Below are 26,638 nucleotides of genomic sequence, written 5' to 3' on the forward strand. Positions count from 1 at the left end.
ATATTAAATTAGCTCAAATAAGTTATACTAAAATGTTGCGAATATTGCTTCGACAGGCCAAATTATGTTTGGTGTTAAGTCAAGATTCACTCATTTCAATAAACGTTCGCTATAACCACGACCTTTTATTTGATTGTGATCAGTAGACGTGCTCTTTTGAGTCGAATATATTTTTAATGAATCGGTTCACAAAACGCGTTGGTCATGTGTCTGACTGAATGAACCGATTATAAACGGATGTCAAGAGCATTTCAAGGGAGTGAAATGATGTGGCTAAAGTTACTTTACACTAAAAACAAAATTATATTACAAACAAAATGTACTGTAACATATATTTATTATGTAATGGTTTTAAAACGACAGTAGCTACTTATCAATTGACCTTTGATAATAGTATTTACTAAATGTTTTAAATTTAATCGTAAATAATAATACTACCGGCAAAACATCATCTGCAACATCACGTCTGTGCATGACGACCAATCGCATCGGTCCAATTGTGTGTCCCCGCCCCTTTTGAAGATTTCATCGCGGCTAGGTCCCTCCCCCTTTTAAAAACTATTTCCTTCACATGTGCTTTTCTAAACCTGACGAGTGTGCCCTCAGATGCTGCTGCTTCTGAGACTAAAAGCAAGAGCTGTGGATTATTGCACAAGTCAAAGTGTAGGTGCCGAGAGGGTGTCTCCTCACCCACACTCAGTAGATACTTTTCATCTCTCGCTCTTCTTTCATCTGCTGTTACTTGCTTATTGAGTGACACGCGGACTATGAAAAATATGACTTTCCGACGCGTAAAGAAGTTGAACTCAAACGAACCGGACAGCGGGTCGTTGTGTCATGACAGTGGAGATATCTACTTTACGTCCTCCAAATCGGACAGCTGTGGGACTGTTGAGCGTGGACCCTCAAACTCCACTGAGGTGTATAATTATAAGACCCTCGCTTACTCTGGAGGGACCCTTCCGAGGAACTTTAAAAAGGTTAGAGCATTTCAATTTAGTTTAGAGATTCGATACGCTGTATTTGACCAACTAAAAGTGTTTACATGTGTTGTTGTTACACTGGCAGTTTACACACAAGTAGCTTATGTTATGATGTTTGTATACTTTTTAATTCCTCATCTGGAAAATAATAATTTTAGTCCAGCCTAGCCTAAGGTTAAACTGGCCAGTGTTTGGGGTGGTTTTAGGAGAGTTTTTGGCATTTTCAGCCAGTTAGACGAGATAAGAATATCTTAAACCAAATAAGACCAACAAACCATTTTAAACCAACTTCAGCATATTTCGAATAATTATGATGTATGCAAATTTGGACCCAAATGTGGGGAGCAGAGCTGAAGTGGTTAAGCTGTTTATTTTACAGCAGTCGAGTTATTTTATGAAAAGCAGATTTTTGTTAAGGAAATCCTGCTAAAACCACATAAACTATGTTAATAAGATTGTAGCTGGGTTAAGATGGTCTGGCCAAACTGGTGTTCAACTGGTCTCACTGGGAGACAGCATTTCCTGTAGTTTCTATGTTAATACTTAACTTACACTTCATCAACTTTAGAAGTAATATTACACTTGTTAGCTGCTTTTAATATCTGCCCTCTATGCAGGAACATCTTGAATGCATTGCATGATGTTGTCTCTGGCCTTAATTAAGCACAGAAACAACAGTCCTGTCTGTGAGTTTGCGTTGATTAGAACCAGCAGTGTGCATGCGCCACTCAAGTTTGATTAGTTTGAAGGCGCACCAGCTCCACTTCTCTTTATATGCCATCAGTATTGGTAAGAACTTCACATTTTGGTTGTCCCTTATTAAAACACCTGATTCATATCATCCTCAAATTTTTTGACGCACTGCTGGAGTAGGCTACTGCAGGATTGTTATTAACAGCCACTGTTGAAGGGCAGTAGTCAATTAGAAAATTATGTCCTTGTTTGAATCTTGAATGGTTCAAGCAGTTGTCACGCTTTGCTTGGCATGTAAAGAATCTCTAGACCTGTGCTCATTCACACCTGTCCATCTGTGTGCATCTGTGACCATCGGCATGTGACATTTCCTCTGAAGGAGCTCATTTGCATGCAAGCATCTGAGCCGCCATGACAAGATATGGAGTGACTACACTTTTTACTTTATTTTTTCAGTCTGAATTCGTGTTCTTACAACTCCGATCAATCACCTCATGCATTAGAAAGTAGAGATTGAAATGCTGTGACATCCCTGTGCATTCATCAGGAAACACCAGTGGTCAATGGTAAACTTATCTTATTCATTGTTTGCAAAAAATTTGCACAAGGTCAAAGGTATACTAAATGTATACTAAACTTTAGGTAGCAACTATTCAATCTCAAGTGAGAAATGCATAGCATTTATACGCTAAAAAGCAATCCAAACAAGATATAAATGTTTTCATGTGAATTATTTTAAATATAAAATGTATTATTATTGTTGTAATGCAAATGATTTTCATTTACATATCTGAAGATTTATTTTGCCTGTATTGCATTATTATTATTAATTGTTGTTGCTGTTATTCAAATTAGATTTCCATTTACATATCCAAAAATGTATTTACACTGTTATGTTTTATTACTATTTATATTATTTATTAATAATTATATATTCATAATGCAAATTTTATTTTCATTTATTTATCTTGAAAATGTTGTTCCATGTATTATTATTATTATTATTAGTAGTAGTAGTAGTGTAAGTTACATTTTAATTTGCATGTCTAAAAAAAGTTTTTTGTTGTTATTATGCAAATTTGTAATGGAGGGATGGTAGGTTGGCAGGTAGGTAGACAATGTCTAGAAGTCTCCCACACTTCCTTCCAAATCCAAAAAACAGTGGCTCTCCTGGGCTTTGACCATACAGATGTGAGCCTGCTTGATTTAGGCCCTTGGGTTTAGATGCACTGAAGTGTGTTTCATGGTCGCTCATGGTGTAAAGCGTTTCCCGGTGCCTTTGGACCACCCACACGCAGGTCTGACTCTCTTGATCAACTGTAAACGGCTTGTATGTGTCCCTGCTGAATTCTGGGCCTGCTCTTTTACAGTCCACCTCCTGTGTGGTCAAGCCAAGCTATTTTATGGAACCTGACCAAGTGTCCGGGGCAGTGAAGCCCCCTCCGGATTGTCTGTGACCTTTTCGTGGAACTGAATTTACTGTGGAATTGAAAAAGCTTGAGTAAACGGGGTGGTCAGTGTGGTTTTTGTTGTTGACCATGTAATGAAAATGGCTTTTGAAATTCAAATAAGTCTGATGTGATCAGACAAAACACACATATATAATCTATGAGTTATCGTTATGATATTCTTAAAGGGATAGTTCACCCAAAAAGGACAATTGTCATAATTATTTGTCGTTTTTCAAACTCTCTTCAAAAAAAGATTGTGTTTTGTCCATGGCATGCATGAAAGTCAAGGAGGTCCAATGTATTGTCATTCAGGTTTGGAATGACTGGAGGGCGAGTAAATTACAATTTTTGGGTAAACTATCCATTTAACACTGTTGCTGTGTTTTTAGATGAATTGGGTGGAATGACTAATTTTAAGGCCAAAAACAATAGCTTCTTCCTTGTCTGCTGCTTGCTTTTACTCAAACATTTAAAACATTATATTTTAATTTGCAGAAATTAGCCCTGAACAAAGCTTACAGTTAAAGCTTTTGGACTGTAGGGCAGGCAAGTTTATGAACAGCTCTCTGTTTCTGGACTCCTACACTTTGCGTGAACGCCGGGCCACAACAGGGTATTGTGCGACTGGGAGCCTTGCTTCTCCATCCAACTGCCCCCCAGGGACCCTCTTAGTTACATTAAAATAAATGAAGTCATTGAGGGAACCCTACGACAATTCTCAAAGAGTACGAAAATAAAGAAAGGCAACGTTTTACTAGCTTAGGAGGGTTTGTGCACAAAGTGCACTTTGTGGAAAGCTGAAGTTGTTGGGGTTGAGGTAGAGCCCGATTGAATGGCCGTCTTTAAGAGCGGGCGTAATATGAATGAATTCTTATGTCCGTTGTGCAGTTTGGGTTGGTTTTTCAAAGTTATCATCAGCCAGAACATCAGGGCAGATGTTGTGGAACATGACAGAACTTGTATGGGCCAATCTGGCTACATCTTAGATCATCCTTGTGATGTCACCATACATGTCTGGAAATTATGTATACCTGTAGTCTGGAGGTAAAATAAGATTAGAGAAGGCTGCAACAGAAACGGCGTCAGACAGACATGCGTTTCAGGTTATGTCTGGGATTGTCATCCGAGCTGTTAAACAACATGTGTGAAATGAACACATTGCACAACCTACGGCTCGGACTGTTTGGGAAAAGACCTGTTGATCAGTCGATAAGATCTTCTAAAAGTCACAGACACTCATTTTCTTCCTCTTGTCTTTCTGTTTTTCCTCCCTGTCAATCTGCCCTTCTCAACAGAACGGTGGACTGCAAAAATGGAAGCCCCTCTCACAGTCTCCAGAACCACAAAGGTAAGTTTGCCACTGCTTTTCTTCCACCTACAAAGATTTGATTGGCGTATGCATGCGTCATCGTTATTCCCCTAAAATACACTCTATTTATTTAGACGGTTCTGAAAATGTCAGACCATAGTCATTCACGCCTTTTAAGGTGTCGTGGAATAAAAATAACCCCCTTTGATCAAACGTAATTAAAGATTTATATAAAACTGCCTTTTTCAGAGGGCTGAATGAATTAAATGAGGCCTGAATGAACTTGTGAATAAAAAGGAGTGTGTGACGTACCGGCCAAATATGATCTTTGCTTCACTGTATGTATGAGTCTCTTTATTGTTGAATGTATGCATATACATAATTCATGGGTCCCTAATGATGTATGAGTGCTCTCAGAAAAACAGGGGTCATGGCAGAGTATTCATGATTTTTGAATCCTGAGGTTGCTTAATTGTCAACTATTGTCATCACAGAAGTCATCTCTAGTTTAAAGTGCAGACTGCCATTCATGCCCTAAGGTCGTTATTTCAAATAAAAACTGTGACTGACTATGAAACTGAAAGCATAAACACAGTTTGAGAGTGAGCTGGTCAGATGTCACACCCAGGTGCTTTTTTTTTTTTTTGCTTTTTGTTCTTTTTCACACGTTTCCTATTACGCCATAAAGACGTATTCTCCAAAATAGCACTATCATGGGGTTTATTATGCATTTCCTCTGTGATGTTTCATCATCCTTGTTCCTGTAAGCATTAGACACTTAGTCAAGGTCATGGATTGAGTTTAAACCACTCCGAACGTCACTTTACTAAGATTGTCTCTGTACAACAGCCCTTTCCTCTGCTCATATTAACAGAATACCCTCTGTTTTGCTGAATTTCCTTCCAGGAAAACGGTGACCCTGGAGAAGAAAGAGGAGGAGGCATTTGGCTTTGAAATCCAGGTAAGAGGGATTTAGAAATTCAGTCACTATGTGTGAGAGAGATTATCTGAATTTGTTCATATCATCTGAACTGGTGAAAAGTAATGTAAAACCTGTGACCTAGGATATGTTTACATGACAACGGTGTACTAAAAAAAAACATGTTTTTCCTTTGTGTTTTTCACATTGATGACAAGGTTATCAAAATATGACTGAAATCTCATTTATCTATTCATTTAAAAAAACTGATATAATATTATTATTTTTATTGTCATAGCTTCCCTATATTATTAATGTTTGTATTTAAAATAATATATATATTGTATATATAATAATATTGTATATATAAATATAATATTCATCGCACCCGCAAGGAAAAAAAACATTCTCATAATGAACATTACAAAAATAAAACAAGGTAAATGTATGATAAATAAAACAATTTAACTAATATACAAATTTACAAATTAAACATTTTATAATTAATGTTTTCACTTTCACAAGCGGATTATACTGTACACAAATGTTTGGTTATGCTTGTGCTTGAAAATGGCACTTACTATCCTTAATTGGGCTTATTTTACATTTTAATTTGATTTAAAGTCAAGTAGAGTCAGCGTAGCTCACAGCATCATCTGTTGGTGAAAAGAATCACTATATGATTGCTCCTATAACCAGCAATCAGCTGTGTGTCGGTCAGGCTTTTTGGCAATGTATTTGCTGGTTGTTTTGAACAAGAAGCTGTAAAACTGGGACATTTATGGGGATTGAACACCAAAAACCAGCGGGAGCCTGGTCACCTGAGTGTAAATGCCCCCTTAGTTTGTACATGTGGGTGGGCTGTTCAGGATTAAATAAAGGCAAGGATGAAGAAGGAAGCATTAAGTATTACATACATTATGTAGCTGTTATGTTCAGCTTTAAGGTTTCACTTGTGATTTTAACTTTAGTGGATGGCACCTCATTTCATCAGAACAAGTATAAGCTATCCAGCGATAATCCAGTTTTAGTTTGGGCCAAATAAAAAATATCGGTGTGGTAACCTAATTGACTGTCTTAGCTTGTCTTGTAATTTGTTCCTTACAACACTCACTTTATCAAAGTCCGGTTCCTCAATGTGGACTTGATTATGAACTAAGCATTGGTTATTATTTATCCTGCCCCAAAGTAGTATGCAATTTGTTTTGACATATGTGCCTAACAGCTAGTTTATATTTAGTAATGTATAATAGTTCAGATGCAGGATGGAGGACCCCTCCTTTCCTGCCTTGTCCTCTAGTAAAGGATATGACATCAGGTTTCTGTCACTTGATAGGCGACATATCAAGAAATGAATTGTTTTCTGGGATGGCGTGCTGTAGACAACATTGTTTGAGTCTCTTAGCAGCAGGGATACGGTTGGCCATATCTACTATGTAAATATGTCTGTACTTTGCATCTCCTGAGGCACTTGGTGTCTCAGACTCATGTAAGCATTTGGAGTGTGTGGGAAGAGGAAGGAAGCAGACGATTCCAAACATTTGAAAACACTTTACAAATTAATCACATTTCAGACATAGTCTTTGCATTTCCCCACCCTTCTAAATTAGTGATTATTAGAAGGTTTTTTTTCTTGTTTTTTTTTTCCCTCTGGAGTTTGACCTTACAATGCATTTAACACTATAGTGGCTTTTCTTAAAGGCACAGTTCACCCAAAAACTATGTTTTCAAAATGTACTTATCCTCCTGATATTATCCTTCTTTCTTTAGTATATTAAATAAGTTATTTGTAGCAGAATGAGATTCAAAAATGCTCTTTTCCATACAATGAAAGAGAATGGTGACTATATGTCAAGCAAGAATATCGGCTGAATTTTATTTTTGTATGTGTTTCTCATAAATCAGTTGACTTAAAATATAGGACACGTCATATGGACCGCTTTTATGGTGGCTTTTTTAGCTTAACAGCCCCAGTCCCCATTCACTTTCATTGTAATGGTAACGGTAAAGAGCAGCGTGAGCGTTCTTCAAAGCATCATCTGTTCTGCTCTGCTGAAGAAAGAACGTCATAGTGGTTTGTAACAGCCAAGGGGTGAGTTTTTGGATGAACCGTCTTTATGAAGTCATCAAAAGTTTAGTCAGATTCACCTTTTCTTTTGACAAAATGAGGTTTAACAGTGTCCTCCACTCACAAAGCTGTTAACCTCAACAACAGATTTGGGTTTCAGTTTAGGAAATGAGCACCAACATCAGTCATCCTCAAAGCCGATGAAATGAGGCGTCCTTACGCGTTTTACACACTTTGTCATTCATTGTGAAAGCGAATATTATGAGAGCGTCTTAGAGGTTCATCATGTCTCTTTGGTGACTGGTGAAAACATTGCACGCCACAAAAAAATCCCATTATGGCATTGCACGCCACAAAAAACTAAAACATTATAGCATTGCACACCAGGAAATTAATAGCAAATTGAGATGCTCATTTGAATCTGCACGTCAGTAAACCAAAGATACCACTGATACCAAAGGCACTTACATGCAAATGACCCTTTCAAACGGCATCAGTATATCAGCTTTTGTGTCTTGACATGAGCTACTGATTACAGTTATGGTGGAAACTGAAGCTGATGTTTTGCATATGGACGTCTCACTGAGTCTCTTCCTGCTCCATTTTAACACTTGCTGTGTAGAGGCGCATTGTGTTCTGAAGAGTATTTCTCTATAAAACATCTCACACCACTATATGTTATATATAGACACTTAACATTGTTCACATTTTACACTGATATACAGGTGTTAGTCAATTATACTATATTATGTTATAAAATTATATTATATATCTATATATTGTATTGTATCATTCAAAGTAAAAGCTTGTTCCACCTCAGACAAATTTTTCTTTTAGACTAAATATCATTTTTACTCTAAAATGCTCCACATTACAGAAGTAAAATGGCTTTTGACACCAAGCAAGCCCCCTGTGTCTTTTGCTAACGCTCAATAAATGGTTGTGAAATGGAAAATGCTGATTGGCCAAAATTTGTTGTTAGCCTCAGCCAGATGGCTTGGAGTTGTCCAGGGGGGATGAACTTCATATACAGTTCAAACATCGTAATGACAACAAAACACAGGCGTTTCAAATGGCCTAGTTTCGGTGTGGCTTGTTTATCAAGGATGTTTGCATGCAAGTAAACCACCTGGAGCCACTCACGGTCAGCTTCCCTTAAACCATTGAGTCTGTCAGTCAGTCTTTGTGAAGCACATGATGGTGTAAAGCCATTGTGGAAATGCTATCAGACCTGATTTAGCAATGCTACGTCGAACAACAAGCCTCGGTATTCAAGAAAACGGCACACCTTTGCTAGCTAGTCTATGAATCACTTTGTTTACTTTAGTATAATCAGAATGCATATCTATAAATAACATTACTCTCTACACGAGACAGCTTTGTTTACCACCCTTTTTTTGTGTGTGTGCCTGCAGACATACGGACTGCATCACCAGAGTGAGAACTCGGTGGAGATGTGCACCTTTGTTTGCAAAGTTCACGAAGACAGTCCTGCCCAACTCGCTGGCCTTAAAGTCGGTAAGTGTGCTCACATTAACACCACCCTCAATGTTTACTCGTTCAGTCCTGCTCTAAACCAGCATTTGACACAGAGGCTAGAATATTCAGAGTGGTCCTTGGGGTCAAAGAGAGTACATTTTCAAAGCAATAACAAGGATCGGTTTCCTTCATCCACCTCTAGAACATCCTGTTTTGTAGTCAAAATGAGTGCGTGAATGGGAGTAATATTTCAGAAGGCTTAGTTTCTGACTCTAAGATCTCGTCAATCTGTCAACAGCAGGACAGCTGAGTGACAGCCCTAGAGTTTAAGCAAGAGTAAATATCACAGCGCAGCACCCACGTAGCTGGTTTAATTTTTTTTATTCTTTCAAACTGTAAAACAGGATACAGTCAAGCCACTGTGGCTTTTTGTGGGCTGCATGTGTATATATACACGCTCTATGTAAAAAAAAAAAAAAAAAATGTATTGTGAACATTTCTGTTGTTCACTTTTGGACCTGTAATGGAGCTAAAGATAATTTAGCATTTTTTGAGCCATTATTTATTTATATAATGGCTAATGACACACACACACACACACACACACACACACACACACACACACACACACACATATATATATATACACAATGTTAAGACGGTAAGATTTTTACAAAAATGTTTTTGAAAGAAGTCTTGTGCTCACCAAGGCTGCATTATTTGGTAACATCATGTGTCTGTCTCTTTTGATCACTTTAATGCGTCCTTGCTTAATACTGTACTTGCTTTGTACAGTAGGTCTGGTCTGTGGTTATACTGTGGTAAAACTAATTTTGTCAATCTCAAACATGAATTTTGAAAGCATTGTTTGCTACAAAGGTTGTACGTTTCATCACATGTAAACTTGCATACACATTGTGGTAGTTTTCTGATAATTAAATTTCCAGCAAGTGGTAATATTTCATAACCTGAAATATTACCACTTGCTGGAAATTTAATGCGTGCAGAATTTGCATTCTTTTCTATAATCTCTTCGAGAACAAACAGTTCTGCATCTAAAATGCCAATTTGCTCTGTCCTTGGATCAGTTGATCGTCTCAAAGTCCAAAATATAACAATTACGATTCATAGATAAACAGATGTTAGATCAGTAGTAAAGAGGAACTCCTACTCAGAGTTGCTGTGCGTGTGTGTTGGTTTCGCTTCCTGCATTCCCTGCATGCTCTGCGCTATTGTTGTCTTTGGCCTGTCTCTCAAAGGCACATGACCTCATCGCTCTAAGACAAGAAAACCCAAAACTCTCCTAGGAGAAAAGAAATTGTTTCATAACATATTGATGTGTGAAGTCCAGCCCCTCCTCAGCATATGTGTCCCAAAACCCTTTAAAAAAACATCAACCAGAAGTTGATTATTATCAAATTTTGTGTTGATTTGTCATGTAAGAAGAAACAAAAACACTTATAATTTATATAAGTTATAATTTTTTAATTTATTCTAGTGGAACACAAAAGGAGGTGTTTAGCAGAATGATCACCCTGCCTCTTTCAAGTAAAAGTGACGTCAAGTTTTAAAAAGATTAAAATAAAGCACCATAATAGTTGTCCATTCAGCTTGTGCACTATTTTAAGTGTTCAGAAGCCGTGCAATAGTTTTCTCTGAGTAACAGGCTAAAACTGAATGTGTTCACTGAAAATGTTTCCTCTGAACTCTTGTGTAGCCCCTGTGGTAATATCATTCACTATTATTGTGTTGAAATAGGACATTCTGCAACAAGTGTCGTCTTTTGTGCTCCTTAGAAGAAAGTCAGTCAATAAAGTTTTTAAAATACACGTGTGTGTGTGTGTGTAAATAATCATGACAGAAATTACATTTTTGGTTGAACAATCACTCTAAGCCAGAAAGCCAGCACAAAATGTTTGTATACAGTTTCCAATCAAATCTGTTCTCCGCTGAACGTTTTTCTCTTGGGTTTGTAGGAGACACGATTGCCAGCGTGAACGACGCTTCTGTGGAAGGCTTTCGTCATAAAGAAATCGTCCAGCTCATTAAATCATCAGGCAACAACATTAGGTATGTAGATGTTCAGCGTTCATGTCACATTTTCCACAAAGTTTTAACAGTTTAAATAACCTGTGGTGTTTTCTGATTAGTTTGAAGAAATAGATCTACTATTACGTGATTGGAACCACACTCCATGCCCCCCCCCCTTATTTCCTGTTTAATAAAAGATGAAAGGCCAGTGAAAATGAACCTCCATTTATAAAGTGTGGATGTGAACCACATGAATGCAAGGCAATTCATGCCTTCCCTCTCCACGACTTTTAACACAATTATTTCCACTTTGAAACATGGGGTTATGCTGTAAATGAGAGCGTTTACAGCAACCCAGTAAAAAGGTTCCCGCTTCATATCCATATCACCATGCCGGTCTTGAAATCATATACATTTGGGGGAAGGGGAGTTTTGTATTACCGCTAAGTTTATATTCAGACACGCTGTGGTCTGAAGTCCGTTTTAAAGAGCTCTTTAATTTTTATTGTTTTTTTTTTATTAGATTGAAGGTTTGAAGACTTGTAATGCTGCACAGTATAGGAAGTGACTTTGTCATGCAACACTGTTTTTTTTTTTCCTGTCTAGGCTAGAAACGGTCTACAGCAACTCTATTAGAAAAGCAGAATTGGAAGCCCGACTGCAGTATCTAAAGGTAAGTCTCTCGAAACACATGCAAACCTACATGCATGTATCATGAAGCAGTGTGTCATCTCGTATACTGAGAGGTTTACAAGTGTTGTAACGTTAGCCCAGCTTTAACACAGCTGCCCCGGTCTGGCACCGAACACTAGTGTTCATCCCACCTGTTTCCTCTCACACCCACCTGTTCCAATGACAGTCCAGTCTTAATCCTCACATACTGCAGTACAGCTGAAAAGAAGCACGGCACATTTTTACATTCCTCAGGACATTTTCAAATAAGTAAGAAAATGCCTAGGCTATGAAGTCAAGAAGAATACAGTGTCATTTTGATGCAGTTTTTGAGAGAAGCAGATTCATGGTGATAGCGAACATGGTTATACATGTTTGTGACATTTGCTATAGTCATAAAAGACTATTTTTACTAACATGTGATTAGACGTTTAGAGTTTTACACTGGATTGGGGAACTTAAAACCAACATGCTTTGGCACACACGCCTTTGTCATGGTTGAAAGAAAAAAAGTGTCAACCAGTGTAGTAGTAGACACGAATGTCTGATATCTACCAATTAAACAAATGGCTAATGGGGAAATAATAGGGATGCATGATATTGTAATTTTTTTTAAATGTTTGATTTTTGAATGCCAATTTACTTTTGTTTTAAATTTAGAGTACATTGTGCAATGCTCATGATTCAGTGTTGTTATTGTGAAAATATGGCTGAAATAAAATAAATATTAGATCATAAAGCCTAATTAAGTCTTAAAAAGGCAACATTTCGTATTCCATTTAAGTTGAAGTATTAAAATTCCTAAAACCGTGAATAAAAAATGAAGCTTAATATAACCAATAAAAAACAATAAAAATTGATTTTATTGCACATCCACATCATTTTTACAGTAAAATTATAAAAAATATATTAAGATACAAAACTATTTTGTAGTAAAATTATAATTACTATAAATTATACAAATTATGAAAGCCAATTCAAAACCATAATAAAAACTATAAAAGCATATAAATAACTCCTAAAGTTAATATTTAAAAACACTTAATTCATAACACTGTTAAATGTAATATTTTGCAAACTTTAAAATGAATATTCACACAATGACGCTTCATTCTTTACATGAGTAAGTGTGTACTGCCTACATTTAATTGTACAACTTAAAACGATTGATTTCAGTTTTTAATGTTTTATTTTGTATGCATTCAGACAGAATGGTATAGAATTATCTGACGTGTTAAGTTATCTCCCATAATATGAAATGATCTGCTCTTGACTTTGAATATGGGTGTTGGACCTGTAAAGTACCTTCCGTAAAAAACATCTTTTCATTCGTTCCTTCAGCAAAGTAGCGTTACGAAAAGTATTGAGATTAAAAATGGACCCGGACAACAAAGAACTCTGCATTTCGTTCAAATGTGATCACTTGTTAATGTGAGAAGTAGCGATAGAGAACTGAGAGCCAAGTCTAACCTCACTGACCACACACTTCCCTGTTCTCTATGATGATGATGGGAAAAAGCCAATGAACAGACCAGCCAAATGACACATGGTATGACTCTTACTGTGTCTTTTGTCTCTCTAGCAAACCCTGCATGAAAAATGGGATGAATACAGATCTCTAATGGTGCAAGAACAGCGGCTTGTGCATGGTGAGTTTGAGCACATGATGGTAATCTTGCTAACTCAGCCACCGATTTCTCATGAGGTTGTTTTAATAGCGTGTAACCGTTGTATGACGTGACATTTGAACACTTCTGCATGTATTTATCCCCCACAAAACACTTCCTGTAAGCACTGTTGCTTAGACACTTAAAGAATGTGGTAAATGAAGAGAAATATATTTAGCAATGCTAGTATTTTTCCGGTGTGAATAAAGCTCAAACTAAATACTTTACTACCTTGAAGGATCTCTTAAGAAACGAATTATTAAGAAATCTTAACTTTTATTCTATTGCATAAATTATTTATATATAATATAAATTACCTGGGGTTAATGATTAAAGGGTTGGTTCACCCAAAAATGAAATTGATGTCATTAATGACTCACCCTAATGTTGTTCCTCACCCGTAAGACTTTCGTTCCTCTTCGGAACACAGTTTAAGATTTTTTATATTTTAGTCCCAGAGCATATGCAGTCTATGCACACTTTACTGCCAATGTCCAGAAAGCTAATAAGTTAGAATCTCTTGAAGCATCGACAATACATTTTGGTCCAAAAATAACAAAAACTTAGCCTGACAAGCCAGACCCACATCAAGATGTTTGGTCTGGAAACTCACCATTGACAAGGCTCAATCCGAGGGGCGGGATAAAAGGTTGTCTTTCAAACTCCCTCTGCATGGCGTGCACGCAATTGGATATCGCTACAACCAACCAGAGCAACGAAGGTGAAGCAGAGCTAGTTACAGTCTATGGTTGAAAGATTAAACTTTCGCCGTATCCGGTCAGCAAAACTCAGAACACATCTTCCCTTCTTAAGAATGACTTCAGTGCCTTTTCTAAGAGAAAAGCTTAACTCTAACTCTTCCAGAGTCGCGGTCAAAGCTGATTCGAAAGACCGCCGTTCACCAGTTTCTGTGTTTACTAGAAGCACGCAAGCAAGCACAACTCGGCCGTCATTATGTTAAGCCCCACCCACCGACTTTATAATGTGATTGGCCCGACCAGGGTTTGGCGTTTACAGCTCAGAAGTGTATTGAGAGTTGCTAGACGACACTCACGGGCAGATTTTATTTGCTGCCGCTAGGATGCGTCTAGATTTCTAGGCTAACAAAAAGTATGACTTTATTCAGCATTCTTCTCTTCCTTGCTCCTCGGATAAAGATTCAAATGGCCATGAATCAGTGAATCAATCAATGATTCGGATCGCCAATGTCACGTGATTTCAGCAGTTTGGACTGCGTGTCAAACTGCTGAAATCACGTGACATTGGCGATCCGAATCATTGATCTGGCTGTTTGAAACTTTATTTGAGGAACAAGGAAGAGAAGACAATGCTGAATAAAATCGTGGTTTTTGTTATTTTTGGACCAAAATATATTTTCGATGCTTAAAGAGATTCTAACTAACTAACTGATGTCACATATGGACTACTTTGATGATGTTTTTATTAGCTTTTTGGACACGGACAGTAAAGTGTGCATAGACTGCATATGCCCTGGGACTAAAATATAAAAAATTTAAATCTGTGTTCCAAAGATGAACGGAAGTCTTACGAGTGAGGAACAACATTAATGACATCAATTTCATTTTTGGGTGAACTAAACCTTTAATCCTGTGTATTCATACGCTATAAAGGCAAGAAGGGAACGATCTCTTCTTCACTTCAGTTGTGTTTTCAGCCACTATTTGACTATTTTCCTGGGGTTACGCTCGGTGTGAAAAGCCTTTCTGTCAATAAAATGAGTTTTAAACCTGGCTTTATTCAATGTTCAGATTTTTGTGCAAATTTGTACATAAACTAGATAATGCCTAACTTGTTTGAAATTCTTAGTAAAATCAGTCAACTGGGGAAGAATGGTGGTAACTTAGTTTTTGTTTAGTTTTTGACCCTGTCCACATGGGTTAATTTAGCGCTCTGTTTCCACTCACAGGCATTGTAATGAGTGACGTGGCTGTGTACGAGTCTCTGGAGTCAGCCGGCGTGTACGGTAGTCTGGGATCTCCAAGCCCCGCGGCCATGCGCGCGTTAATTGGCACCGGTAGCACGAGCAGCAGTGTGAGCCACCTCAGTGCCGCCACAGCTGAGGACGATCCACTCTATCAAACCTGCATCTTCCAGGGGGAACTTGCCAACAACACCAGCAACGACGAGCTCGACTTGAACCAAGAGAAGACTCAAAGTGGCCGCCCGCGGATAATCCGACCCGCCAGCGAGCTCTTCGCTACTGCCAAGACAACCCTGACCCGCAGTGCCAGCACACGCAGCTACATGAGGGGCCCGGCGTCGTCGTCATCGTCCTCGGCGCCTAATGGAGAAAAACAGCAGTGCGGAGGGTTCAGCACACTGCAGCGCAAACCCAAACAGAAGAGCTTCAGGCGGAGGCTGCTAAAGTATATTCCCGGACTAAACCGACCCCTGGAAGAGGAGGAAAGCAAACTGTGAGAAACTACAACAAACTGAAATCACTTCGCCAAAGACTAAAGGTTTAAAGGGAGAAATGCATACAAAAAAGCAAATTGAAGGCCAAAATTGGAGGCCAAGATAAACCAAAGAATCTAGTGATGATAAAAGCATTTTCATCTTGTTTTTTGAGAAAAATTGAGAGCCTATTAATGAGAGCTTTGTTCATTTTTCCAATGTTTGGACTGTTAAGAAGTAATTTAAGTTGAGTGTGCCAAAAGTCTTTACTTTTAAAATCTGAATACAAAGTATTTTACCCAAGATTGGTTGAGCAACTTAAATGTTTATCTCAAATGCTGATTAGATGTGGATGTATTTATATTTGTTGCTGGAATATTGTTTAGAATTTTATAACCAGTAATGTTAGTTAACAAGGCCTAAAAATGTGGACTAAAAAAAAAAAAAAAAAAATTTGTCTTAATCACTTTGTCAACTCTAAACGTTATTACCATTGTCTAACTTTATTTTCTGGTGCACAATTTTCATCCAAATCGAGAAGCAAATGTTTGTACATTTTGTTAATGTTTAAGTTATTTATTTAATGTTTGTTTTCAGTTTTTGTGAAGTTTTTTTTTTTTTTGTACAAAATGAAGGATTTTTTTTAATTATTTGATCATTTATATTTGAAAATACTTTGGTCCTGAAGGATATTTAATAAGTGCCTTTTTGGCATGTATGTGTAAATAACTTGTACATTATTCTTTGAAAATATAGATTGAAAAATAAAAAGATTTTCCCTTATAACTTTTGTATGTTGAATCAATCCAGATTGACATTGCTCAGGTTATTTTCCCCAGAAGTGCATTTGACAAATTCCCTGCCATTTGAGCACAAGTGCTCTTATTGTGTGGATGTCTTTGATTTCTTCCACTTACTTTGCACTTACAATACTGGCAGCTCATACAACAGGCTAATATGCTTTCCTAACCTCAAAAACATCATCATCCTATGGGACAGAGACTGTGTTTTTTAGTATAAAGGGGATGGTTACATTCCTCTAATGCTGGGCTGTGTGAGACCTTCAATGATGTCAAACAAATTCATTGTAGGAAATGTGTGGATTGCCATTAGGAATACGCATTGGAATGTGCATCTAAAGAGTGACCCCAGGATTCCAGGCCTCCAAGCCTTGATTCTCTTCCTTTAGGTCAGAGCTGAACCCTTGCCCTCTGCCTGCACACAAACACATTCCCCCATGGTGCTTTGACAAGACACAAACCGCATCATCATCCCAGTGTAGCGCCTGACCTTCCAGGTCACTATATATCCCCCCTTCTATTTTCTACAGCTCTCTTTACGTTGTTTCCCTTTTGTCTGCCTTCACAGCCGGTGCCCGTTACGTCAGAGCCTCTTTGGATGGTCGCTGGTGTCTACTGCATAACTCCCTGTGTCTTGATAAGCTGTTGTTTCGTCTTCAGTTAAAGAGACTGGTGTCTGTGTATCTTGTCAGCTGAAGACATAATTGGGTTTTTGAGCAGATTTCGAAGGCTGAAGTCATTTCAAGTCAAAGAAGTGAATGCATAATTAGTTTGAAGACAAGGGGACCTAAAGTAAAGCCATGAATGGGCCATTTAATGGTTGGGCAAAACAATGGGCTGACAGTGGGTTGCATGTAATTAGCAGAGCAAGAGAGCTGGGAGCTTGGTAGAGACAGGGCACTAGAGTTTGTTTATATGCGTATTTTTATCTTCGTGATGTTTGCTAAAGTAAGCATTGTTATTATTATTGCGTTTACTTGGGTTTGTTCTAAAACACTATATAAAAAATTGTATGTGTAACTTGTTTTTCACCATGTGTGCTGTGGACTGATACTAACAATAATATTTTTAATTAAAAAAAATTTTGTTGCTATAAGTATAAACTTCTTTACTTGGGCCTGTAAGCAAACATCAAACAAACGCAAAGGGAATGTTCTAAAAACCACTCAGAACACTTTAGCAACCACCCACCACATCCTCGTATCATTACAGTACATACATGCACGTACTTGTCATTAATCTGAAAATTAATCTGATTAAATAAATAAAAAAATCTGAATAAACTCAATCTACACGTGCGCAAAAATAAGCGAGCGAGAGGCCGATTAAATTGCGCGGAAAGCCCTTATTTGGAGATGTTTGGGTGAATTTTATGCAAATTACTACCTGCACGCACACGCCCCCTTTTGAGTTCAATTGATAGGAAATGTTGTGTGCGTGGGCCAAGGTCACTGTTGTAATTCCGCTGGAAATTTTACACGAAAACGTAAGTCTATGTACAATTGCACATACATAACATGCGAAATAAGCTATTTGTTTGTGGTCATTAATGAATGAGGCCAATGGTATTCATAAAGTCTTACACTATATAGCGGTGTTTAAAGAGTGATTGCTAACATCAGTTAAAAAGTCCGAAAGTCAGTAAACAGACACTACCAAAAGTAGGCGATTCAGGACCAACCATAAAAACAAATTTGAGTTAATGGGGAGAATGTTTTGAAGAAAATCACGTTTTAATATTCTTCTAGACATACGGCTTTGTAGATGGATGCCAACGCTTTTTATGTCAAGAAGAATCTACGATCTCTGACTCAGTGAACATGCCCTTAGCACGCTGCAAAGACAAACAAGGGGATTTTCAAAACCGCAGCTCTTCTATGCGGTTTGGATGTTTGTCCACACGCAAACGTTTTTGAAAACTTTTAGAATCTCCGGTTACAGCGTTGTCCTGCATATGGTTAAACCGAGAATTTCGGCTTGTAAAGTCGAAGTGTGTGCTGTTCTTTTGTTTGTTTGACGTCATATTGTGCGCCGTTTTTTGTGGACGTAACGTTAGCTTTTAATAACTGCTAACAGAGCCTACACGTTATGTATAATGATACATTCGCAGTTATCTCATTGTATGCAGAACAGAGGCGCCAGAATGCAATAATACAAAATAGTAAGGCAAATGTGTGAAGCTATTACAGTCCACTTGGGCCCTGGGCCCTGGCCCCTGTGTGCACAGTTAGGCCTACCTGTGAGTCCAGAAGGTTTCACCGAGCCCGTGGATGGGACCCATGTGGAAATCAGGCAGCCAAAAGTCAACCGTAGCGTGTTTTTACGTGTTCATGTGGACAGTTTTTTTTTTTTTTTAAGTTATCAAGTGTATTCAATTCTGTGTTTCCAACATTCACACAAAACAGTCTGTATCCATGTGCATGTTTTTAATTAGAGGGTGTTATATAATAACTTGAGAAAAATAGGCCAGAATTCAGAGTTTATTCTATGCATTGAATATATCCTGGTGAAACTTTAATGTAGTCTATTTATTTAATATGTAATTGATTGGAGTTTAAGTAATTAGCCTTATACTTTAAATACAGTTTTTTTTTTAAAGGTTTTGCTGATGCCTTATTTGGAAAACAAACAAAGCTATTGGCCCTGTTTTTTTTTTAAGCATAAAATGCTATTAAAAAAAAGAAATGGAAAAAAGTCTGTTTGGCACCATACATATGCAGCCATTATTTTGTTGTCTTAGCAACATTTATTCTCATATGTTGACTGCAAGTACAAAAGAATATTGTAGCAGTCCACGGATGTATTTTGTAGCATGTTGCTAAGGAAGCTGAATGGATTGATGTATGTTGCGTCTTAGGGTGCTCACATGAGTGAGAGAGTATAGATACTCAAGTCACATGTGCAGACAGGATGTGGCTGAGAGATCACTCAGGAAATGCATCACAATGCAAAGCTGCCTGCTGAAAAGGAGACTGTAACTCTTTCCAGTGAAAGAAAAGTTTTTGTGTGTGTTATCTAGTAGTCCCATTCAAAGGGGATTCACAGGACATTATTTACATAATGTTTCGAGATTAAAATCAAAGTAAAAACTCCTTTCCACCTAAAAAGTTCCCTAGAATAAAACAAGTCATTATATCACTTGAATCTTTTTTTCTTTTCTTTTTTCTTTTTACCTCAATAATTACCAAAAATGCAACTCCAATTTCAGTTAACCTATGCTGGTCCTTCTTTTGCATTTATATAGTTTATATAGTAACTTAATTAAGTAAGTAAAATAGATAGTCATCGTGAAATCAAAATTGACAATTATTTTTATGTAATATTGCAGTATTTATCATTTGTGTTATTTATTAAATGATTTATCTTTTATTCATGTGCCCCTATAATCTTTAATTGAAAAAAATAACCTCCCCTCCCTCTTGCATTATCATGTATTATCTGATGATGTGTTTACTAATGGCGGGGCAACCTGTCACTCACATGACATCACAGCAATAGCAAACCACAAACATTCAATTCATTCCTGATGGACAAGGGGGGAAAAGTGAGACTGTGCTAACTTTAAAAAAGGTGATTTTTACAATTCAAAAAACCTACAACACAGTGGCATGTTAACCTTTTTGGCATCAAGGCCAGCTCAGTGCTACACTCACAATTAAAATACTTTGCTTTCACAATAGATAAAGCTTTACAATGAACTCTGTTAGAGAGCTATACATATAGCAGTTTATCTGTGCAATTAAGTACCTTCTCATTGTTGCGTAATAAAAACTGCTTCTCCGCATCACTTTTACAACATTTCAAATCCCTCAGTTCTCGCCACCTCTGAAAAGCCAGGCCAATGTTTATTCTTGTTTTATTGAGAGCTCCTCCATGTTCTCTTTTTGCAAGCAGAAACTCAAGTTTGCTGTTTGTGTTAAACGATTGTTTTTCCCAAAGTTTCACAATTTATTGTGCTTCATATAAATCTTTCTTGCTCGTTGTGACACACAACCTTATTGACACTCACACCATACACATTAGAGTAGCCGGGCAACATTTCTCTACTTCCGGGTATAATGATACACGCACAGAGGGTCACTCAAGTACGCAGTTCTGCATAAAAAAGCATCCCGCACAGTCTAACATATAAACAGTTATAATAGGGTTACCATAGTGAATTAAGGTAAGACAAAAATATATTGAGGAAGAACGATTGATGGTGTATTGACTATTTTGTTGATTTTGAACAAAAAAGTTAAATAGTCCAGATTTAAAAGGATAGTTCACCCAAAAATGAAAATTATCCCATAATTTACTTAACCTAAATACATCCTAGGTGTTTATGACTTTCTTCTTTGAGATGAATACAGTTGTATAAAAAATGTCCTGGCTAATCCATCCATTTTAATGCAGTAAATTCAGCCCAAATTTTTGAAGGGGTTTAATAAAGGCCTTCTGAGGTCAAGCAATTCATTTGTGTAAAACAAAACCAACCTATATTTACTTTAACTTTATAAAGTAAAATATCTGGCTTCCGGCAGACTACCTTCTGTATTCAAATTGCACCGAAAGTGTAATCGCTCTCGCAGTTCAAAATGCTTTTATTGTCTCCGACGCCACCCAGTTACGCTTTTTCATGCCAGTTATGTTTTTTCTGTAAGTTGTATAAGGGACAACATTTTGGCCTGCCATTCACTGCCATTATAAAGCTTGGAAGAGCCAGGATATATTTTTATATAACTCTGATTGTATTCATCTGAAAGAAGAATGTCATATACACCTATTGCTTGAGAGTGAGTCCAAATGTTGTTGTTAACTGAATGAAAGATTACATTAGTTCGTTGTCAGTTTGCAAAAGTAAATACCGGTATGTGTGAATATCATTGAGCACATTAACATGTAAAGGAGGTGTTGTTGAGAGCCTCTGTCATGCCTGAGGACTCAGAAACAAAATAAAGCACTTTCCTAACTACTATCCAAGTTCTGCAAACTCACTCTTTCCACACACACTGTGAGGGTAGTACTTCCAGCTTATTGCCTAGTTGAGACAATATTCCCTCTGTCTACAGGGTTTAATATGACTTTGCCTTCCATAGCAGGTGAGTAAATAAAGGCCTCATAACAAATGAACACATTCATAACAAGCCTCTGTGCAGGTTTGTAATGCCAAGAGAGAATAGACCATCTCGTTGTTGTTGTTGACTGTAATGGATAATGTATTTTCTTTTATTGCTTGATTGGTAATGTTTCTCATACACTTCGCAAGCTGTTATTCAGTACCTTGCATACACTCAGGCTGTAGATGTGTAAATGTTTGTTAATGGATGGTACTCCTTCCTTCCACCTCCCCAACCTCTCTGTCTGTCTTTCCTCTTGAAACAGTGAAAAAGGGTCAGTCAGACTATAACTTGTCTGGTGATAGCAGAGATTAAGAACTGGAGAAGTATAGACAGCTGCACTTCAGCCGCTCTCAGTGAATTAAGAGTAGTCTGCTAACAGAATGGGATGCTCTTCCATTCACATTAATCCTGTGAGCCAATATCGTGTGTCTGTGTGTGTACAGGTGAAATAACTGAAGCCAGGATGTAGAGACTGTTGTCAGGCTTTAAACAGAAGACTATATAAATTACACTCCATCCTGTATTTTGGCCACAAACTTAGTTCCTCATTTTTAGAGGTTTTATGACAGAACCTCTCTGATAGTTGTTATCAGCATAGACGTCAGTTCTCCAGTGGACGCCATATGCCCGCCATTACAACCGTTTTTCCTCTCATCTTGTGACTAATGTTTGTCTGGTACTGCTAAATCAGTGTGCACCTGGTTAAAAGATTATATTGATTGCCAGTGTCATTTCAAGGACTATTTCCATGACAGCCTTTGGGACAGGAAAGCCATCTAACCAGGAGTAATTATTATCTGGCCTATTATGTGGAAAATATGTGCCAGTTCTTGGGTTGCGTTGATGAAAAATGGGAATTTAACAACAATTCTTAAAGCTTTTTATAGAAAGTCCCAAAAGAAACGACAGGAAGGGAAAGCAGCTTGTTGCAGGAAATCTTTTTGACATAACCAGCACTGCTAAGTAGGTAACTTGAGCTCACTTTAAAAAACAAAAAACAAAAAATTTCCTCATTACATGCAATTTTTTTTTTGTAATGTTTTGTTTTTGAGCTAGATGTCAAATTGCACACTAAACCTGTTCTTTTCATTTATTTTGATGGCATCATTATGACAAGGATATTACGCTCTCTGTTTTTCCATGGCATTTTTGGTTAGTATAGTATGCTAATCCAAATTCAGCAAAACTTCGTCCTAATTAAGACTGGAACCCCTTTCAAAGAAATTGAAAACAAAATTAAATATGTTTAAACAGTTTTTTCAAACATTTGACCAAATTTGTAACCAAATTTGAACTGGAAGTTGCTAGAAATGTGCTTTTAGAAGTTTTGTTCGCTTGAGTTAGCAACAGCACTGTGTTCATTATGAAAACATGAAAAGCACGGATTTTAAAATAGATTTACATACCACAAATGTGGTATTTAATTTAAGTATTTAAGATAGTAGACTAGTTAGACTAGTGAAAAGGGTGGCAAAAAACTATTTGCATTAAACTTTGAAAGATTGTACACTATTTAAAAAAAAAAATTAAATACTATAGAAAGTTTTATAGAATTTACATATTGGTAGACTTTGCACATAATGTGGGTTTATTTGTGACTCTGTATTGTCCTGTGTATTGTTTCTCTCCAAGAGATCAAAGATCCATATCGTCCTGTGGAGATCAGAGCGAAAACATTGTGTACTTGTGCACGTCTCGTGAATGGTGCCGTTATTAAAAGAAATAAATGCATGCATTAGTAGTAAAAGCTTTCCATCTCAACACTGAAAGGAAATGTCTTTGCTAAAACTAAGGCACGCACTGTAACACTAAAGGATACTTCAACATAATATGGCCTTGCCTTGCAGTGGATGTGTTTTAGAACTGAGCACAGACAGATTATTTTATGCTTTGCTGTTGCTACTATGTTGTCCAAAAACACCACAAGTGGAACATAATGTCCAGCCAGGTCTCACTAACTGAATTTTGTTGTTGTTGTATGTGTTTGAACAGCTTGGCTCTGCTGGTCCATTCTGTAACGCTGGTGAGCGTGTTTATCAGGAGGTCAGGATGTATTCATCAGGGTTTTCCAAGAGGCCATGCCGTCGTTGCGTTCCAAGCCCGAGAGGAAGAGAGCTGAAAGCATGGAACTTGGAGATACTGTACATCATTCCCGCGTGTTTCCCAGTGAAAATTCCAGATGAAGTAGGTCATCTTGACCAGCTGCCTCTAATCACACTACTTACTCTCTCACTTACTGAACTATCACTGTCACCCAATATTAATGAACAGATGACTCAACCAGCCAATCAGAAACTGAAAATTGCTGAAAATTGATATACCAAAAAAAATGTTTTTTTGGAGTTTTCACGTTCAGGAATCACATTTTATCCAGTTGATAAGATGGATACAAATCCCATGGACTTATGCTGCATTCACATGCTTTCGGAATTATTGTACAGTCAAATTTCCTAGGTAAAAAATGCACATGAATGTCCTCCCATTTCAAAATTTGAATGGGGTAAGCTCGAAATCACGACTTCAGAAGTGGGAATTATCAAATTTCCGATAGCATGTTGAAGGCGGCATAAAACTGAAGAAGGTACCCAAGCTGTTTGGGCTTCTGTTTTTTTTAAAGAAAGTTTCAATGGCTAAAATATTTAATGACCATAAATCACATAAAGATTGATTTTTAAAAGAAATATAATACTTTTATTCAACAAGGACTCATAAAAACGAGTAGAAAAGTTACCATGAAGACATTTTTCTTGAGCATATTAGAATGATTTCTGAAGGATCATGTGACACTGAAGACTGGAGTATTGATGCTGAAATTCGGTTTTGCCATCACATTAATAAATTACATTTTAAAATATATTAAAATAGAAACTTAAATTGTAATCATATTTTACAATATTACTGTTTTAGTAAATAAATGCTACCTGGGTGAGCATATGAGATTTCTTTTCAAAACATTAAAAATCTCATTAGTTGAAAATGCCAAATAGGGGGCCGTCTCATGTGACAGTTAGTCATACATAGATTAAAAGAAACAAATATGCATATTTGGATGATCTCTGATGTCAGGATATTTATAAACAGCAAGAGCTTATGGTCATAAAAGGCAAAAGACACAATGTACTAATATCAGAAACAAATATATTCCCCTGTAACAGACTGAGAAATGAAACGCCTCTAAAAATCCCTGTTCCAGTGCTGGTGATATAATGTTATTAGTCAGTGTGTGAGGTATGAAAAGCATAAATGATAAGGCTGAATTAAAAAGTAATAATGACAACAACGAAAGAGACAGATGGACGGATGCAAGCAGCAGCCGCCACACTATCACGTAGGCGTTGGGCTCTATGGAGCAAGAGGAAGTTATGTGGTTTCTGATTGGTTGCCACAAGTTTTCCGTTTGCTGACAGATCTCCATGATCTCTGCAGCCAGTCAGATTTAGACATGGAGTGGTTTGTCTCCTCAACATTGGTTAGTTACATCAGAACGAGCAGGACGTGATGTATTGAGGCCTGAGATGACATTTCTGAGTACATACTCCTGTAGGGCTAAAACATTCATATATTCATTCTGACTTTAATAATAGATGAAAATTAGTCTCTTATGAAACAAAAAGATATAATACATTCCCCATCTTTCTCCTATTTCTTCTTCCACTATTAAAATCTACTTGGCGATGGCAACCCTGAGTGAATCAAGGAAACTCTGAGACAGTATTACTGTTGTGCTGTCTATGAGCTGTTCCTTGGAGCATCAACATGGTTATTGGACTATGCAAAAAAAACAAAAAACAGAGACATTAAAAAACACTGCTTGAATCTGCATGAATGAGTCATAGATGGCGCGGGTCCTGGTTTGGAGCGAAATCAGACACAACGTTAGAGGTGTTGGCTGAGGCAGCGTCCCTCTTAGCACTTGCCGCCTCTCCTTTCCTGGCTGAGCCTTTAGCTTGAGCCTCAGTGCAGCTTCCTGACTGTTTTCCTGTTCAGCTCTGGGAATGCAAACAACGTACACCCCCACCCTTCTCTGCTTCCCTGCATTTGGAAGTCCATAGTGACACCCTGTGTCCCATATTAAAAGTTAACCCTGTAAAAAGCCTGTTGTGTCATACGTGATACACACATTTCGAAGGCCTCTAAATAATGATGTTGATCATAGAAAAATGTCGCTGTACACAATCTACTGCATGCTTTGTTGTCTGATAGTTTACACTATTTTTGCAGGTTTACACGTGTATTTTTGCCATTTTTCCACATAGTCTAAAAGTAACTTTAAAGTAAACGTATGAATAGCCTTTTTGTTTGTAATGGTGTTAGGAATATTTTAAGATGAACATGCTGGATTGAAGCGAGATTTATTTGATTATCCTTTAAAAAAAATTGAGTATCAAATTTACTACATTAGGCTTTAGAGGATTGATTATTTCTACCTCTCAATCATCATGTTGCATTGAAGTATATGTTTTATATATCATACAATATGAGCTATAAAAACCTGATGTGTCAAATATAATACTCAACAAAAAACACATGATTTTAAATATCTTTGTATGACAAGACTATGACATTTTTTTGACTATTTTTGACTATTCATATTTTGGGCTTTACTGGGTTAAACTGTGAAATAGTATCTTATGCCAAATTTAAATATAAACTAGACATTCTGAAGAAGCATAATAGCCCCACAATGTGTCTTGGTTGGACGCAGGTTATTGCAAATGCACTTCATGAGGTGTTCCAAGTCATTTAACTGTATTTCTAGGTGGTTGATTCAGTTAAAAAGTCAGAATAATATTCAGGCCCCTATAATGTAAATGGCTCAGGCCATTTCTTAAATGTGAGAATATGAGCCTACTTCAGTACTTCAGGCAGAAGTGCTTATGTATATCACAAAAGTATAGCTCTTTTTTTTTTTTAAAGTTTGGATAGCAAGCACCACCACTAAGAAAAAAACACAGGTAAAGAAAAAGTTGCATGTAGATTTATAGACAGTGTCTTATGGTGCATTCAAGTCCAAGTTGGAAAGTTGTAATTGTGACGTCAGGTGCCCTA

General features: G+C 37.2%; 2 protein-coding genes across 3 annotated transcripts in view; both read left to right on the forward strand.

Moving 5' to 3' along the window:
• Positions 1-582: 582 nt before the first annotated feature.
• On the forward strand, positions 583-16,386 carry tamalin (trafficking regulator and scaffold protein tamalin). Its single transcript, XM_067445817.1, has 8 exons — positions 583-980; positions 4,423-4,475; positions 5,343-5,397; positions 8,839-8,941; positions 10,879-10,972; positions 11,540-11,606; positions 13,188-13,254; positions 15,200-16,386. Exons 1-8 carry the CDS (start codon positions 768-770, stop codon positions 15,709-15,711), a joined length of 1,164 nt encoding a protein of 387 aa, XP_067301918.1. The 5' UTR covers positions 583-767; the 3' UTR covers positions 15,712-16,386.
• Positions 16,387-17,898: 1,512 nt separating this feature from the next.
• The window catches only part of nr4a1 (nuclear receptor subfamily 4, group A, member 1), a 31,732-nt gene continuing 22,992 nt past the window's right edge, over positions 17,899-26,638 (forward strand). For both annotated transcript variants that reach the window (XM_067445819.1, XM_067445820.1), the window contains exons 1-2: positions 17,899-17,973; positions 23,582-23,773. Coding sequence is in view for 1 of the 2 variants with exons in the window: in XM_067445820.1 (XP_067301921.1) it covers positions 23,769-23,773 (5 nt within the window). In the remaining variant the exon portion in view is untranslated. The remainder of the gene's footprint in view (positions 17,974-23,581; positions 23,774-26,638) is intronic.

This window comes from Pseudorasbora parva, chromosome 6 (assembly GCF_024679245.1).
Source record: "Pseudorasbora parva isolate DD20220531a chromosome 6, ASM2467924v1, whole genome shotgun sequence".
NCBI classification, from domain to species: domain Eukaryota; kingdom Metazoa; phylum Chordata; class Actinopteri; order Cypriniformes; family Gobionidae; genus Pseudorasbora; species Pseudorasbora parva.